Source organism: Passer montanus, unplaced genomic scaffold (assembly GCF_014805655.1).
Source record: "Passer montanus isolate IOZ18808 unplaced genomic scaffold, ASM1480565v1 scaffold154, whole genome shotgun sequence".
Taxonomy (NCBI): domain Eukaryota; kingdom Metazoa; phylum Chordata; class Aves; order Passeriformes; family Passeridae; genus Passer; species Passer montanus.
In genome coordinates this window covers 256,914-271,935 of record NW_024362494.1, presented here as the reverse complement: position 1 = coordinate 271,935, position 15,022 = coordinate 256,914, and the positions used below count along the sequence as shown (strand labels likewise).

The 15,022-nt window shown below is 60.2% G+C and overlaps 2 protein-coding genes across 7 annotated transcripts in view; one reads left to right on the top strand and one right to left on the bottom strand.

Moving 5' to 3' along the window:
- Nucleotides 1-340: 340 nt before the first annotated feature.
- On the top strand, nucleotides 341-7,169 carry RUSC1 (RUN and SH3 domain containing 1). Its single transcript, XM_039702285.1, is given in 9 exon segments — nucleotides 341-2,257; nucleotides 2,260-2,323; nucleotides 2,656-2,732; nucleotides 2,849-3,023; nucleotides 3,240-3,345; nucleotides 3,436-3,482; nucleotides 3,721-4,714; nucleotides 5,226-5,353; nucleotides 6,587-7,169. Coding segments are annotated over 9 exon segments (3,615 nt in total). The 5' UTR covers nucleotides 341-409; the 3' UTR covers nucleotides 6,763-7,169.
- A 2,278-nt stretch (nucleotides 7,170-9,447) lies between these two features.
- ASH1L (ASH1 like histone lysine methyltransferase) overlaps nucleotides 9,448-15,022 on the bottom strand; it is a 62,942-nt gene continuing 57,367 nt past the window's right edge. For 5 of the 6 annotated variants that reach the window (XM_039702204.1, XM_039702199.1, XM_039702200.1 and 2 more), the window contains 4 exons: nucleotides 14,281-14,447; nucleotides 13,282-13,322; nucleotides 12,387-12,688; nucleotides 9,448-11,554 (listed from right to left, as the gene is read on the bottom strand). In XM_039702204.1, the coding sequence (XP_039558138.1) occupies nucleotides 11,463-11,554; nucleotides 12,387-12,688; nucleotides 13,282-13,322; nucleotides 14,281-14,447 (602 nt within the window). In that variant the 3' untranslated portion in view covers nucleotides 9,448-11,462. The remainder of the gene's footprint in view (nucleotides 11,555-12,386; nucleotides 12,689-13,281; nucleotides 13,323-14,280; nucleotides 14,448-15,022) is intronic. The other variant, XM_039702201.1, reaches the window with a different exon arrangement.

Here is a 15,022-nt window from a genome sequence, read left to right as displayed (position 1 = left end):
CCCCCTCACCCCGCCCCGCCTCGACGAGGCTCCAAGGGCGTTTTCTCCTTGACGGCATCCCCGAGATGCTGCCGCCCCTCCGGAGGGAATCCAGCCCCGGAGCAGCTTCCCGGGACCCTCCCAGGCCGTGCTCCAGGGACCAGCGGCTGCCCTCAGCCCCTGCCCGGCCGCAGAGCCCCAAGCCCGGCAGGAAGCTGCGGGGCCCCTCCCTCGGGCCACATCCCCTTCTCTAACCCCGCTGCAAGGTCACTGCCGCCCCTCTTCCCCCGGCTGTGCCTCTCTCCAGGTTTGTCCCGCTGTGCTCCGCCTTGACCCGGAGGTGTTTGGTGCTTGCAGGGAGCTGGATGGTGTGAAGAGAGGAGCTGCTGGCCTCTCCTGGGAGCCCCGGCGCTTCCCGCGAGGCAGCACCATGCTGGCTCCAAAGAAAGGCCTCCTGTGCAACCTCAACCACATCCACTTGCAGCACATCTCGCTGGGGCTGCACCTCTCCCGGCACCCCGAGCTGCAGGACGGCTCCACGGCTGCGGGAGAGCAGACGGGCTGCACGCAGTGCCCGGAGAACCGGGAGCCGGTGGATGCCAATTCCAACAACGCCTCGGTGAAATGCCGCTGCTGCCAGTCCCACCCCGCCGAGCCGGAGCCGCTGGGGCTGCAGAACCAAGAGGATTTCCCCTGCCTGCACAGCGGAGACGAGGAGGAGGCGGCTTCCCCTTGTGATCCCCCTTGTGATCTGGCTTCTTCCTCCTCCTCCTCCTCCTCCTCTGTCAGTAGCTGCTCGGATTTCAGCTTGGATGACTCCCCGGTCTCGGTGTACTGCAAGGAGTTCGCCAGAGCAGAGTCCCAGTCCCCTGACAAGCAGCTGAACGTCATTGCCACAGAAAACGCCTGGCATGGAGAGGCCCTGGCTGATGGAGAGGCTCTGGCTGATGGAGGGGACCGGGCTGATGGGGAAGCTCTGGCTGATGGGGAATCTCTGGCTGATGGAGAGGTTCTGGCTGATGGGGAAGCTCTGGCTGACCAGCACAGGACGTGCCATGGGAGAGATGCCAACCACAACTCCCCAGTGCCCCTGAGAGCCACGGCGGCGGCCAGCAAGAGCCCAGACAGCCTCTGCAGCAGCAACTCGCTCGATTCCCACTGCGACGAGCTCTCTCCCGGCACCGCAGCACCGGAGACCACCGGCCCCTGCGCCGACCTCGACCCCAACTGCAACCCCCTCCCTGAGCCCGACGCCGCGCCCCCCGCTCCGCCGCCCGTGCCGGAGCGGCGGGATGCCGCCATCCCGAGCAGCGCTCCGCAGCCGCGGCCCCGGCCCGGGGGGCTCCCCCCGCCCGTGCCCCCCCGGCCCCGGCGGCGGCTGCAGGTCCTGAACGCGCACAGAGCCGAGCAGCCCCAGGCCGGCCCGGGCGAGCTGTGCAGAGACGCGGCCACCAAGACCATCACCTCCTTCCACGAGCTGGCCCAGAGGAGGAAGAGGAACGCGGCTGGGCCCACGCTGGCCCAGGCCAGGGTTGATCGCAGTGACTGGCTCATCGTGTTCTCGCCTGACACGGAGCTGCCCCCCAGCAGCGAGCTGCTCTCGGGCACGACGGGCCAGGAGCGACCCCAGCCCCAGCCCCAGCCGCAGCCGCAGCCGCAGCAGGACGGGCCAGCCCGGCCTCCCGGCTCCAGGCAGAGAGAGGTGACCACGTTCAAGGAGCTGCGGTCCCGCAGTGCCGCCCGGCAGCCCAAGGGCCAGCGGGCAGAGCCGGCCCAGCACCCGCCCGTGCCCCCCGTGCCCCCCGCGTCCCTGGGGGGGACACCGCTGCTGGCACCCAGCGACGGCCACCAGCCGAGAAGGAGAGCCCGGCCCAGCCTGCAGCCCATCGCGGAGGGGCAGCCGAGGGATGTGGAGACGGGGGGGCTGCCCCCAGGGGAGAAGGGGCTGGGCGCTGCCCCGCTCCGCAGGCTCGGGGGGCCCGGCGGGGACCCCGCGGTGCCACGGGCGGCCCAGCGAGGAGACGAGACCCGCACGGGGGGTGAGTCCGGCTCCCTCTGGGGTTCTGCCGGGGGGGTTGCGGGGCCACCTGCGCATCTCCGGGCGGTGGGAGCGATCCCGGAGCGCTCCGGGGCGGGCACGGCGAGATCCGGGGGTCTCCCCGCATCGCCCGGCGCTGCTCGGGAGGCGCCGGGGCTGTCCCGGTGCCGCTCCGCCCCGCGGCTCCCGGCGCTTCCTCCCCGCCCGGCCCCGCCGCCCTTCGGCCCTGGGCTCCATGAGCCGGCGCTGGAGCCGCCGGGCCCGGCGGGGGAAGAGCGGAGGGGCCCCATGGCGAGCAAACCAAAGGTTGGGGCAAGTCCTGCCCGCAGCCCCCGCGGGGAGCGGGACACAACGGGAGGGGAGGGGGCGGCGGGACCCGCGCGTCGGGGCTGCGGGTCGGTGTCCTGGGCTGGGGCAGCGACAGCGAAGGACACGCAGGGACAGCGCGGCAGGGACGGGCAGCGCTGCCGGCACCGGCTCCGCCCTGCCCGCTCCCGCCAGGTGACCGGGCCAGGGTCCCCGACCTGCGGCTCCAGCGCGGTACCAGGGGCGCTGCAGGGTCCGGAGGTGGTGCCCGGAGGGTCCCTGCACGCTGACCCTTCTCTGCTCCTCTCCTCTGCTCCTCTCCGTGTCCCCAGCGCTGCTGGTCGCCGTCAGCTCCGCCGTGGACAAGGTCATCGCCCACTTCAGCACGGCACGGAACCTGGTGCAGAAGGTGAGAGCTGGGCTGGGCCGGGCCAGAAGGGTTTTGGGGACTCCCTCATCCCTCCCAGAGGAGTCAGGGCGGGGTGCTGCCCTTCCCCTCCCTCCCCTCTCCCGGTCCTCCCCCAGGCCCAGCTGGGGGACAGCCGGCTCAACCCCGACGTGGGCTACCTGCTGCTGCACACGCTGTGCCCCGCGCTCTGCGCCCTGGTGGAGGACGGGCTGAAGCCCTTCCAGAAGGACGTGATCACGGGCCAGAGGAAAAACTCCCCCTGGAGCGTGGTGGAAGCCTCGGTGAAAACAGGTGAGGGTGCAGCCGGGGGCATGCCCAGGTGCCGGGGGTCCTGCCGTGCCAGGGCAGTGAGTGCCCGTGCCAGGGCAGTGAGTGCCCGTGCTGGGGCAGTGAGTGCTGTGCCAGGGCAGTGAGTGCCGGGGCAGTGAGTGCCAGGGCAGTGAGTGCCCGTGCCAGGGCAGTGAGTGTCTGTGCCAGGGCAGTGAGTGCCCGTGCTGTGCCCCGCAGGCCCCGGCAGCCGCTCCCTGCACGCCCTGTGCTGGCACGTGGCCGGGCTGGCCCCGCTCAGCAGCCCCCGGCAGAAGTTCCACGCCTTCATCCTCGGCCTTCTGAAGTGAGTGCTGCTGGCCCCGCCAGCCCCACTGCCACGGCGGGCTGGAGCTGTCCCAGGGGCTCCAATTTGGGTTTCCTTTGGCTTGTTTAGCATTAAACAGCTGGAGTTGTGGATATCTCAGCTGCAGAAGAGCCCAGGTAAGGACACGGCACCCAGGAGCTCCCTCCCCAAGCCCTCCCCACGCTGAAAATCCCTCTCTGGGCTTGGGATACATCCCTGCTTGGCTGGAGTTTCCACAGTGGATCCTTTTCCATGGTGCACCTTCAGCACAGAGGGTGCTCTGAGTGACGAGGACAGCCTGGCTGGCCCTTGGTGGGGATGTGACAAGGACAAGGGGCCATTCTGCGCCTGCCTCACCCGTCCCTGTCCCCACAGGTGTGATCTCCGTGCTTTACTCACCCACGGCCTTCTTTGCCCTGAGCCAAGGCCCTCTCCCCCACCTTGCTGACGAGCTCCTGCTGCTCATCCAGCCCCTCTCGGTGCTGACCTTCCACCTGGACTTGCTCTTTGAGCACCACCACCTCTCCGTGGACGTGCGGCCCCTGTCGCGCCGGCTGGAGTCCCCGCTGTCCCCTGGCTGTCCCCCCGTCCCTGCGCGGGGGTCCCTGGGGCTGCACAGCGCTGCTGCAGGGCCCAGCCTGCAGGATGAGCCCCCCCGGGATGCTCTGGGCAGGGTGGGGGGCGCGGGGGGCCGGTGCCAGGCGCCCGTGGGTGGGCTGGTGCCTGCCCCCCCGGTGGGGGCTGCCCTGCAGCAAACCTTGCAGCAGGTGCTGCGCTGGGGCGACCAGCTGGGCCGCAGCTTGCTGGGCTCTGACAGCCCCCCGCAGGGCCCCGGGCCCCGGGAGGGCACTGCGGGCACTGGGGCTGGCCTCGGGGGCTGCTGGGGCCAGCTGAGCCAGAGCTCCAGGGTTTACACCGCTCCCAGCAAGGACAGGTTCCCCTCGGTGTGGTGGACGAAGCTGCGGGCGGCGGGGGAGCCCAGCCCGGGCCAGGCTGGGCAGTGCCCCACGTCCAGCGAGCCCAGGGGCACGGAGCTGCAGCTCCTTCAGACCAAAGCTGGCCCTGAGCGCCCCATCCCAAAGCCCAGCGGCAGCACGGACACCTCGGGCACCTCCTCCCCTGAAGATCTCTTCCTGCCCGCTGGAAGCGGAGCGTTCAGCAAGCTGGAGGATGGCAGTGCTGGAAGGAACCCCCTGGCTGCTCCCCCGGAGCCTCCTGGCAGCAGAAACCCGGCAGCAGCCCCTGGGCCGGGCGGGGGCGATCCTCCCGCTGCTGGCAGGGGCAGCTGGCTGGGCTGGCTCTTTGGAGCCACCAGCCCTGCGTGCAGGAGCTTCCCCAGCAGCCCTGACAGCGCCGCGGCCACGTCCAGGTGAGAGCCAGCGTGGGCAGGCAAGGGGAAGGGTCTGCGTGTGCCCAGGAGGGGTCTGTGTGTGCCCAGGGTCTGTGCGTGCCCAGGAATGCTGAGGAAGGGTCTGTGTGTGCCCAGGAAGGGTCTGTGTGTGCTCAGGTGTGCCCAGGAAGGTTCCTGTGTGCCCAGACATACTGAGAAAGGGTTCCTGTGTGCCCAGGAAGGGTTCCTGTGTGCCAGTCATGCCCAGGAAGGGTTCCTGTGTGCCCAGGAAGGTTCCTGTGTGCCAGTCATGCCCAGGAAGGGTCCCTGTGCCTGGCTCACCGCGGTGGTGGCCTCGTGGGGATCTCGTAGGGTTTCCCCTGGGGTCAGAGGGATCAGAGCACGTCCCAGGCACTGCTGCCAGCCCTTGCTCAGCCCTGCGGGGCAGCAGCAGCTCCTGGGCGGGCTCGGTGCTCCCAGTGAGCTCCGGATCGCCGGAGAACCCGCGGGGAGCAGCGGGGAGAGCTGGTGGCTCCTGTGCTCTGTGCAGGAGGCCGTCCCGCTGGCTGGCCCCCGGGCCCCGGGCCCTGGCCGGGCTGCTGCGGGCCCTGGCACCCGACGGGAGCCGCGCTCCGGAGCAGCCGGGCAGGACCCTGCCCGCCCCGGCCCCGGCCCCGGGGACTGGGGGGACTGGGGATGGGACTGGGCAGGGCTGGGATGGGACTGGGGGGACACTGGGCAGGGCTGGGGGGACACTGGGCAGGGCTGGGGGGGCTCTTCTGCCTGGGGGAAAGCTCCCAGGCACGGCTGGGGGTCGCACACTGCTCTGAAGGGAAAGCCATGGCTGCACCCCCGGGGATGCCCTTCCCCTGCTGGGCTTTGGGGGAGCCTGAGCCTCTGCCCACCTGGGGCAGATGTTTTCCCCAGGTGTTCTGGGGACAGTTTTTGGCATTTTCTTGTGTGCTTGCTGGGTTCATGGCAGCTGTTGGAATAGCTCTGTCCAAGTGGGCAGGGGGGGCACGTGGCCATCCCAAAAGGTGTTGGGCTGCTTCCCTTTCCCCATCCTCGCTGACCCCCATGTCCCCACACCTCCTGTGCCATCTCTGATGTCCCCACACCCTCTGCCCCATCTCTGATGTCCCCACACCTCCTGCTCTGCTCCCCCTCCTGGGCAGGACAGCTGTGCCAGGTGGCTCCTGGTACAGACCCCTCCTCTGCCTGAGGAAATCCCTGATTCCCCCCAGTTCCCACCCCCGGGTGCTGGGGGAGCCTCTGAGGATGCTCAGGGTCCCCGGGGAGGCGGAAAGCCATGGCTGCACGTGGCACAGGGGTGACATTTGTGGTTCAGGGGGTGACATTTGTGGCCTGGGGGGTGACATTTGTGGCCCAGGGGTGACATTTGTGGTGCAGGGGTGACATTTGTGGCAGGGCAGGACAGCTGTGCCAGGTGGCTCCTGGTACAGACCCCTCCTCTGCCTGAGGAAATCCCTGATTCCCCCCAGTTCCCACCCCCGGGTGCTGGGGGAGCCTCTGAGGATGCTCAGGGTCCCCGGGGAGGCGAGTCTGTGGTGGCATTTGTGGCACAGGGGTGACATTTGTGGCACGGGGGAGATGAGATTTGTGGTTCAGGGGTGACATTTGTGGTTCAGGGGGTGACATTTGTGGCCTGGGGGGTGACATTTGTGGCCCAGGGGTGACATTTGTGGCACAGGGGAGATGAGATTTGTGGTTCAGGGGTGGCATTTGTGGCCTGGGGGGTGACATTTGTGGTTCAGGGGGTGGCATTTGTGGCCCAGGGGTGACATTTGTGGTGCAGGGGGGACATTTGTGGCACAGGGGTGACATTTGTGGTTCAGGGGGTGACATTTGTGGCCCAGGGGGTGGCATTTGTGGCCCAGGGGTGACATTTGTGGTGCAGGGCAGTCCGGGCACTGTGTGACCACACGGGCACGGCCGAAGGGCACCTGAGCTTCCACAAAGGGGACGTCCTGGAGCTGCTCTGCACCGTGGATGAGGACTGGATCCGCTGCTGCCATGGAAACAGCACCGGCCTCGTTCCCGTTGGTTACACATCCCTGATTTTGTGAGGAGGAGGAGGAGGAAGGGCCCCGAGGAAGCGGCTGAGCTCTCCGGAGCGGGTGCCAGCTCGGGGAGGGGATGTCTCCTGCCACCTCCAGAGCTTCGCCACCTCCGGGGCTGGCAGCAGCTCCCAGGGGACCCTGCCCCGTGCCTGTCACTGCTGCATGGCGTCACCGTCTGCCACCGTGTCCCCCGGCCCCCCCGGCAGCTCGGGGCTCCTCAGCTGCTGCCCAGCCCGTGCCAGGGCGGGGACGGCTCCTGCCCTGCCCCGTGTCGCCTCCGTGCCATCGTGTCCTGCCACCGCTGCCACCTCCCCGTGCCCTGCCCTGCCCGGGGCTGTCCCAGCACTCTGTGAATATCTGTAACCACGGGAACGGGAGGGAAAAGCTGGAAATAAATAAAGGTTGTGACTCTCCGCGTGTGGCACTGCCCGTGGGGGTGGGATGAGGAGGTGCTGGGGCTGTGCTGCCTCTCAGCATCCCAAATGCTGCCAGGGAGCCTCGCACCCCAGCAGAAGGTGCCCAGAAGATGCCCAGGCTCCTCCACAGCGTGGGAGAGGCGGCTGCAGCTTCCCAGAGCCAGGAATATCCCTGGAGAAGCTTGCTGGGGACCAGCCGTGGGAGCTGCACAGCAACTGGGACCAGCCCAGGTCACTGCTTTAGTTATTTATAGAACTTCAACCAATCTTTCATAGCCCAGAGGATGGCAGGAGGGGCTGAACATCTCCAGGTCCTTCATGTTTTTGTCCCTGCTTGTGATTTCATCCCAGAATCTGCATTTCCTGCTGGGCTCCCCAGTGACAGAAAGGAGTGGCCACGCCGGGAGCGCAGCAGCAGCAGCAGCCTGGCCCCAGGGGCAGGTTTGGCTCTCTGCTCCCTCCCCTGGCCACGTTTTCACCTCCTCATTTCCCTTTCGGTGGCCAAAAGCCGCTGTCAGCCCCGGGTGAAGCTGCTCTCCTTTCCTCTGCTCTCATTCCCACTTCCCTCTCTGGGTTTTTATTCTCAGCCCAGTGACGTGATATCCTAATTGCAGCGTTCCTTGGCTGGCCTTAAGGAGCCTTGATTGATTTCCACAGCTGCTTCTGGGCTTTTCCAACGAGGTCATGCCAGGAGGGGAGGAAGCCAGGTGGTATTTCCATTATTTATGTTCTTTTTAAATAAACAAGCCTTGGGTTTAAAGGGAGCGTAGGGGTCAAGCGTGGCATTTCCATGATCACAGAGAGCCAGACTGGGAAAGGGAAAAGAAAAATCAGGCTCCACAGAAGGGGTGTGGAGGAGGAGCTGTTCCATTCCTGAGGGAGCCTGCAGGTGAGAAGAGATCTCTGCTCTCACCTGTGCAGGTGTGAGGGTGCCCTGGGGGTGACAGTCCCCAGCCTGTGCAGGACAGGGGGCTCCAGGCACTGGGTTATACCTGGGAATAGGCACCAAATCTGGATTTCATGGCTCCTGCCCCAGTTTGCCTGACAGGCAGCCGTGGCCACAGCCCCTCTGACCTCACAGTGACCGTGCTGCCCCTGCCCCTCCTGCAGAGCCCTGGGTCACACTGAGCCCTCTGAGACCTCCAGCAGCTGGGCTTCCCTTCCCGGGGGTGTTCCCAGGTTCCCATCCCAGGTGGGTGATCCTGGGTTGGTTTCCATGCCAGTGGGATGTTCCCAGGTTCCCATCCTAGGGAGTGTTCCTGTGTTCCCACCCCAGTGGCTGTTCCTGTGTTCCCACCCCAGTGGCTGTTCCTGTGTTCCCATCCCAGTGGCTGTTCCTGTGTTCCCATCCCAGGTGGATGTTCCTGTGTTCCCATCCTGGGTGGGTTTTCCCAGGTTCCCATCCCAGGTGGATGTTCCTGTGTTCCCATCCCATTGGGATGTTCCCAGGTTCCCATCCCAGCTGGGTGTGTTTGGGAGCCAGGACACTAGGGAGTCCACCTTGTCCCCAGAGCTCTGAGTGCCACCTCCAGGTGCCACCTCCAGGGATGGGCACTCCCAACCCCGCCTGGGCAGTTCCAATCCCTGAGCAGCCTTTCCATGGGGAAATCCCTGCTGAACCCACCCTGAGCTGCCCTGGCCCAGCCTGAGGCCGTTCCCTCTGCTCCTGTCCCTGTTCCTGGGACAGAGCCTGTCCCCTCCTGGCAGGAGCTGTGCAGAGCCACAAGGTCCCCCCTGAGCCTCCTTTGCTCCAGGCTGAGCCCCTTCCCAGCACCTTCAGGAATTCTCCAGCTCCTTCAGGAAATCTCCAGCCCCTTTCCCAGCCCTGGACACGCTCCAGCCCCTCCAGCTCTTGGTCACAAATGGCCCAAAACCGTCCCCAGGGTTTGAGGACCCTCAGCAGAGGCAGCAGAAGGGGCTGAGGTCACTGCCCTGGCCCGGTGGCCACGCTGGGACTGGTCCAGGCCAGGTGCCAATGGCCTCGTGCCCAGCTGGGCACACCTGGGCACACCTGGGCACAGCTGGGCCCGTGCCCAGCTGCTGTCCCCCCACCCCAGGGCCTTTCCAGCCCCTTTCCCCAGCCTGGAGCGTTCTGGGGCTTGCTGTGACCCGGGGGCAGCAGCCAGCCCTTGCTGAGCTCACCCCGTGCATCCATGGATCCCAGGGATCCCAGGGATCCCAGGGATCTCTGGAGCTCTGGATCCAGCCTGCCCAGACCCCTCCTCCTGCCCTCTGCACCCCCCCAGCTCAGCAAAGAAAACCCCCCGAGCCAGCCTTAGGAAAAGATTTTCCATTTAATACTAGACTCTCAGGATTGAGATGCAGGCTTTTTATGCAATTACATCCAATGTTAAAATTGGTAATACATAATTTACAAAGATTAACATCAAAACAATGATCTATTTAGATATGCTTTGTAAAAAGGAAATATATTAGCAGCATTTATTTTCAGCAATCACACAGCCTACACCCATGCAGACTAAGGTTCAGCTCTATTTGCAGTAACGTAGTGCTTCCTGGCTCCGGCGGCGATCCTGGGGACACACGGGTCTGCTCAGTATTATAAAATAACCAAAAAATAAAAAAAGTCATTAATTTCTACACCAGTAAGAAAAAACAATTCTTTGCACTTACCTAACATTTGATTGTCTAAAAAACATTTTGTTTAGTCTTTCAACAAAAGAAAGATAAAATGACAGAGCTAGTGTCTCGCTTCTGTACGCACTTTATTTTTTTTTTTTTAAAAACTTTTTAGTGTTTAACACCATTTGAGACAATGATTTCTGTTTGAAACTAAATGAGACAACTCGAGGGTTTGGACATGCGATATTCCTACTACACGCACGAGTATTTTATACTCAGGGATCCTGGTACTGTACAGTGCTTCTCTACAGTAAGAAAATATTCCAAACTATTTTCTTATTTCTTTTTTTTTTAATAAAATATTTTTTTTCTCAAAGGGTTTTTTTCCTTTCTTTTTTTTTGTGGTTTTTTTTTGTTTTGTTTTCTCTTTTTAAATCAACACATAAAAGTTAATGGAATGAGTCATGTTCCACTAAGAGTAAAATAATTATAATAATAACAAGAATGTACATTAGGACGAGCTTGGTCCATAAAAAGGAACATGTAACTACGGTATTGCTTTACATCCACGCAGCAGATATATACAACTTGGCACATTAAAAACCGGATTTCTTAGAAGAACACCTAAAACAGGACTGGATATGCATGTGTACGTCTGAGACAGGAAAGCAAAGCCACCGTCCGGGGCAGCCCCGCCCCGGGGCCGGCGGGACAATCGCGACAATCGCGACAATCGCCACGGGGTGGGGCCAGCGCAGCCGCTGCCCGGCCCCGGCTGTCACCAGCACACGAGGGGAGTGTCAGCAGGTGATAAATTCTACAGCTCACGACAAACACTCGCTGATACTGCCTGACGGGCACGGGGTGAAAGGGTCCTTGGGCTTGGGCTGGGTTTTTTTTTGGTTTTTTGTTTTGTTTTGTTTTTTTTTTCTTTTTTTGTTTTAACGGATTTTTTATTTGCACAACACACGAGACACACGAGAACCACAGCTTATCAAAAAAACCAACAGCAATGGTGGCGTCAGGAGCTGACTGCGCTTTTATAAAATTTCTCTGCAGAAAAAAAGTGAAAAAACTCACACCCCACACCCTCCCCCCACACAGCAAGTGCCTCTCCCAGCGCTCCTGCCCTGCTCCAAGGGCCTCTGGAAGCTCTCCTTGGCACAGAGCACAGGGACACTGCTCAGCTGTCCCACGGCGAACCTCGTGCTCGGCTGGGGACTCCTCTCTTCTTGAACTTGTGCAAATCAGAGGCCACAGCTTCAGGGCAGCTTTTCCTTTAAAGCCACTGGGCCTTTCCTCTCCCCTCTGGATTCTGGATTCCCTTCCCTGGCGGTGCTGAGGGTGGCTGGTACAATCCCAGGTTAGCAGTGACCGTGGGGAACATCCTCCTCAGAGTAACTCAGTCCTTTTCCTCTGCCCTCCCTATTATTATTATTTTTTTAATTTTTTTTTGTGTTTTTTCTCCTCTGAGTGGGAATATCAAGCAAAAATAAATTAAATTTGACCATCCTGGACAATAACCACGAGGTTTCCTCAGTACCTAACATCAATACAAGGCACGCCCACCAACACACACACCAAGAGCACTGCAGAGCAGGGTGGGCACCGTGCCAGCCCGGCCCCCCAGGTGCTACTGTTTGTATTTTGTCAGTTTGCTGCTGTGCCCAGCCCAGACAGAGCCCAGAGCTGGCTGCCCCTCCTGGCTCACTTCCTGAAGCTGCTCTCGGGGATGCTCAGAGTGCGGCGCCGCAGCTTCCGGCCCGAGCCCTCCTCCAGCAGGTAGGTGACATCGATGGCTGCAACAGAGCACAGGGCCACAAGGGCATTTCAGTCACTGCAGGGCCACCGAGGCTGGAAAACACCTCCAGGATCATCAGTCTAACCCGGGAGGGATGCCCAGCTGGGCACCCAGAGCACAGCCCTGAGCGCTGCCTCCCACCGGTCCTCGAACACAAAATTCCTGTTTCCTCATTCCTGGTTCTTTCAAGGATTTTTCCCTCCAGGAAATCCAAACCATGCCTGGACAAGGTGCTGAGTGATCCCAGCCCTGAGCTGTGGCTGGATCAGACAATCTCCAAAAATCCTCCCAACCCCAGTGAAGCATCAGTCCGTGACTGACTGGACAGGGCTCATCCTGGACAGGGCTTTAATTTAAAAGCAGGGTCACACTTCACCAGTGTCCCCTCATCCCACAGCTCAGACAACACCTGCAGCAGGTACTCAGAACCAAAGGAAAGTTCATGAAAGGTCAAAAGAGACTTTCCAAATTCCCCTCAGTCTTTTCTGGCCTGTCTGTTAAGTTTCTCCATTGTAGATAGGGAATGATGTGGGGGAATTACTTTATGGCAAGGCTTTGTGGTTATTAAAAATGTTATGAAAAAAATATTTAAAACATTATGCAAAACCATTAAAAATATCATACAAAACAGTGTCACAGTTTTAAGAAACTTCACTTGGATTTAGTGGATTTCTGTTGCAAAGGAAAATGTGGCTGCAAAGAAAAGTGACTTTCCTAATGCCCCCAGCAAGAAACTCGGACAAAAACATTCATTTTATCAACACAGCTCAGCCAAGCCACCCCAGACCCACAGGAGACCCGGGAGCTGTGCAAGCAGAGCCTGGACTCACCGTTTTTCCCTGGGATTTTCTCTAGGAGGTTGAGCAGGATCTGGTTCAGCCTCTCCCTCTGGAGGTGCCGCCGCTCCTCGGGGCTGCAGAGCGGCCTCGTGTCCGAGGGGTTCTCGTCCCCCTTCTTCTCAGCCTCGCAGCTCTCGCTGGGCACGGGCTCCTTGTCGGGCTCCTCGGGGCTGGGCAGCTCCCCTGGAGCCTGCTCAGGGGCCCCCAGCACCTCCTCCATCAGGGGCAGGGAATCTTCCTCTTGGTTTAAGTCTTTGATCTGGGGTTTCGAGCGATCCGATTTCCAGGATGACCTTGCAGGAAAAAAAGGGGTTTGAACAGAAGTTTTTCACCTGAAGGGATAATTCTCAGCAAGTCCAGGACTCATCCATGGGATCTCTGGTGCTCAATTTCCTCCCTCAATCTCTGCACTCACAGCCACCAGTGCTACAGCTTTATCTGCATCGCACCAAACACAGCTTTGAAAAACAAATGGATTTTTATTTTCAGTTGCAAAAGATTTTACTTCCAAAAACACTTTGGCCCAGCCCTTAGTGGGATGTTCTTGCAGATCTGGGCTCTGACTGCCCCACAGACACAGGCAGCAGGTCCAGGACCTGGGTGCCTCCATCTGGGAAGGCTGGAGCCTCCTATTTTGGGAATTTCCTCACTCAGCTGCTTCTTTCTGACTTTCAAATGGCTCCTTTCTTTTCCTGATGTACATTATTAAGGCTGCCTATCCCTCCTCACTTGTTCCCTTTTATCTCTCTGAAAGTTTAGAGAGCTTTAAATAATTTAAACCTCTTATTTCCCTAGCACACAGGGGAAAGGGGAAGGAGGAGAGTGGGCACAACAAACAAACAACATCATTTCATCTCTTCTCAGCAATCTGGGAGGGGAGACTCACCTGCCTCCATTCCTCTTGTAGTTGTCTGGCACATAATGAGGCTGCAATAACAATAAAGATTATGATCAATACCAAATCAAATTCACAGTGGAAGAAGTGCTGCTCTATCAAATATTTTAAAAATGCCAGTGCAGGACACTCTGGAAATGCTGCTGTACCTCAAAGAGACTTCACAGGAGGAGGCACAACCATGCAATAAGAGAAATCAGAGCCAGACTTGTCTGATTCTTCACATCTTCTAAATAAATTTCAAGCCACAGACCATCACGATAAAAATAATTTTTGCTTTCTGCACAGCATGAGTCTGGAACCTTCTCAAAGCCACTACAAAAGCCTCCGCTCCAGGAACAGCAGAGCTCACTTGCAGAAGGTTTGCAGCTCTGCCACCTCTGAGTCTCTTTGAGCTCCCCATCACCATCCCTTGAGCACCTCTTTGCCTCTCAACTGCAGGTTCTGTTACACCCAGTTTTCTTCCCAAGCTTGCTTTCCAGCCAGCTTTTCCCCCAGGTTGTGCATACCCACAGACTCAAAGGATTAAGGTTGGAAAATCCCTCCCAGAGCATCCAGTCCAAGCTGTGCCAAATCCCCACCTTGTCCCTAGCCCAGAGCTCTGAGTGCCACTTCCAGGTGTTCCTTGGACACCTCCAGGGATGGCACCCCAAACCTCCCTGGGTTTGGAGGAAGGTTTGGATGGGGACTCCAAACCTCCCTGGGTTTGGAGGGAGGTTTGGATAGGGATTCCACACCTCCCTGCCAAGGCCTGACCACCCTTTCCAAGAGGGAATTCCTCCTGATGTCCAGCCTGAGCCTCCCCTGGCACAACTTGAGGCCTTTTCCTCTTGTCCTGTCCCTTGTTCCTTGGCAGCAGAGCCCGACCTCCACCTAAAGCATCAGCTCCCTCTGCCTGACCAAGCTTCATTTACCAACACCCAGGAGCTTTCCAGAACTCCATCCAGCCTCCTAAAAACAGGTGAGGAAGCTGAGAGCAAAGGCACTCACTGAGAAATCCCTCTTGGGAGTGAGTTTCTTGGGGAAGTGGTCGAAGGCGTAGGGCTTGGTGCACACGGGGTAGCGGTTGCGGTGGATCTTGTAGAAGAGGTGAGCTGATTTATCCAGGCGGTAATCACAGATGTAAACATCCTGCTCCTTCACACCCTTCGGCCTCCCTGGCACCAGAACAAGGAGAAAACAGTCACGGACTGAGGAGGAAACGTGGTTTGTCACAGTGTCCCTGTTGGCTCTCTCACTCAGAAGCCCAGCAGGGTCACTGAGGGGAGAACCTGCCTGCTCTGATCAAACACTTCCCCAACTTTCACAGACACAATTATCAACTGACATCATTTTCCCTGCCCACTGCTGTCCCTCTTCAAACAGGAATCCCTGCAAAGCCACGGCATGTCCTCAGCTCTGAGCCACACAAACATCCCCCATGGCCTCCAGACAGCAGGAACCACCCCAGTGCATGTCCTTGCTTCCAGAGCAGAGTGGATTTGTCCCAGTGCCTGGTTCAGGGTAAGGATGATGTTGGCTGGTGCCCAGCAGTGCCCAGCTGGCCACAGGATGTTCCACACCATGGAGGGTCCAGCCCAGTGGGGGTGGCTGAGATCCCCAGGCAGTGCTGGGGAGTGGCTGCACTGGGGTTTACTCACAGAATCATGGAGTGGCTTGGGCTGGAAGGGACCTTAAATCTCATCCCATTCCAGTCTCTGCCATGGGCAGGGACACCTTCCACTGTCCCAGG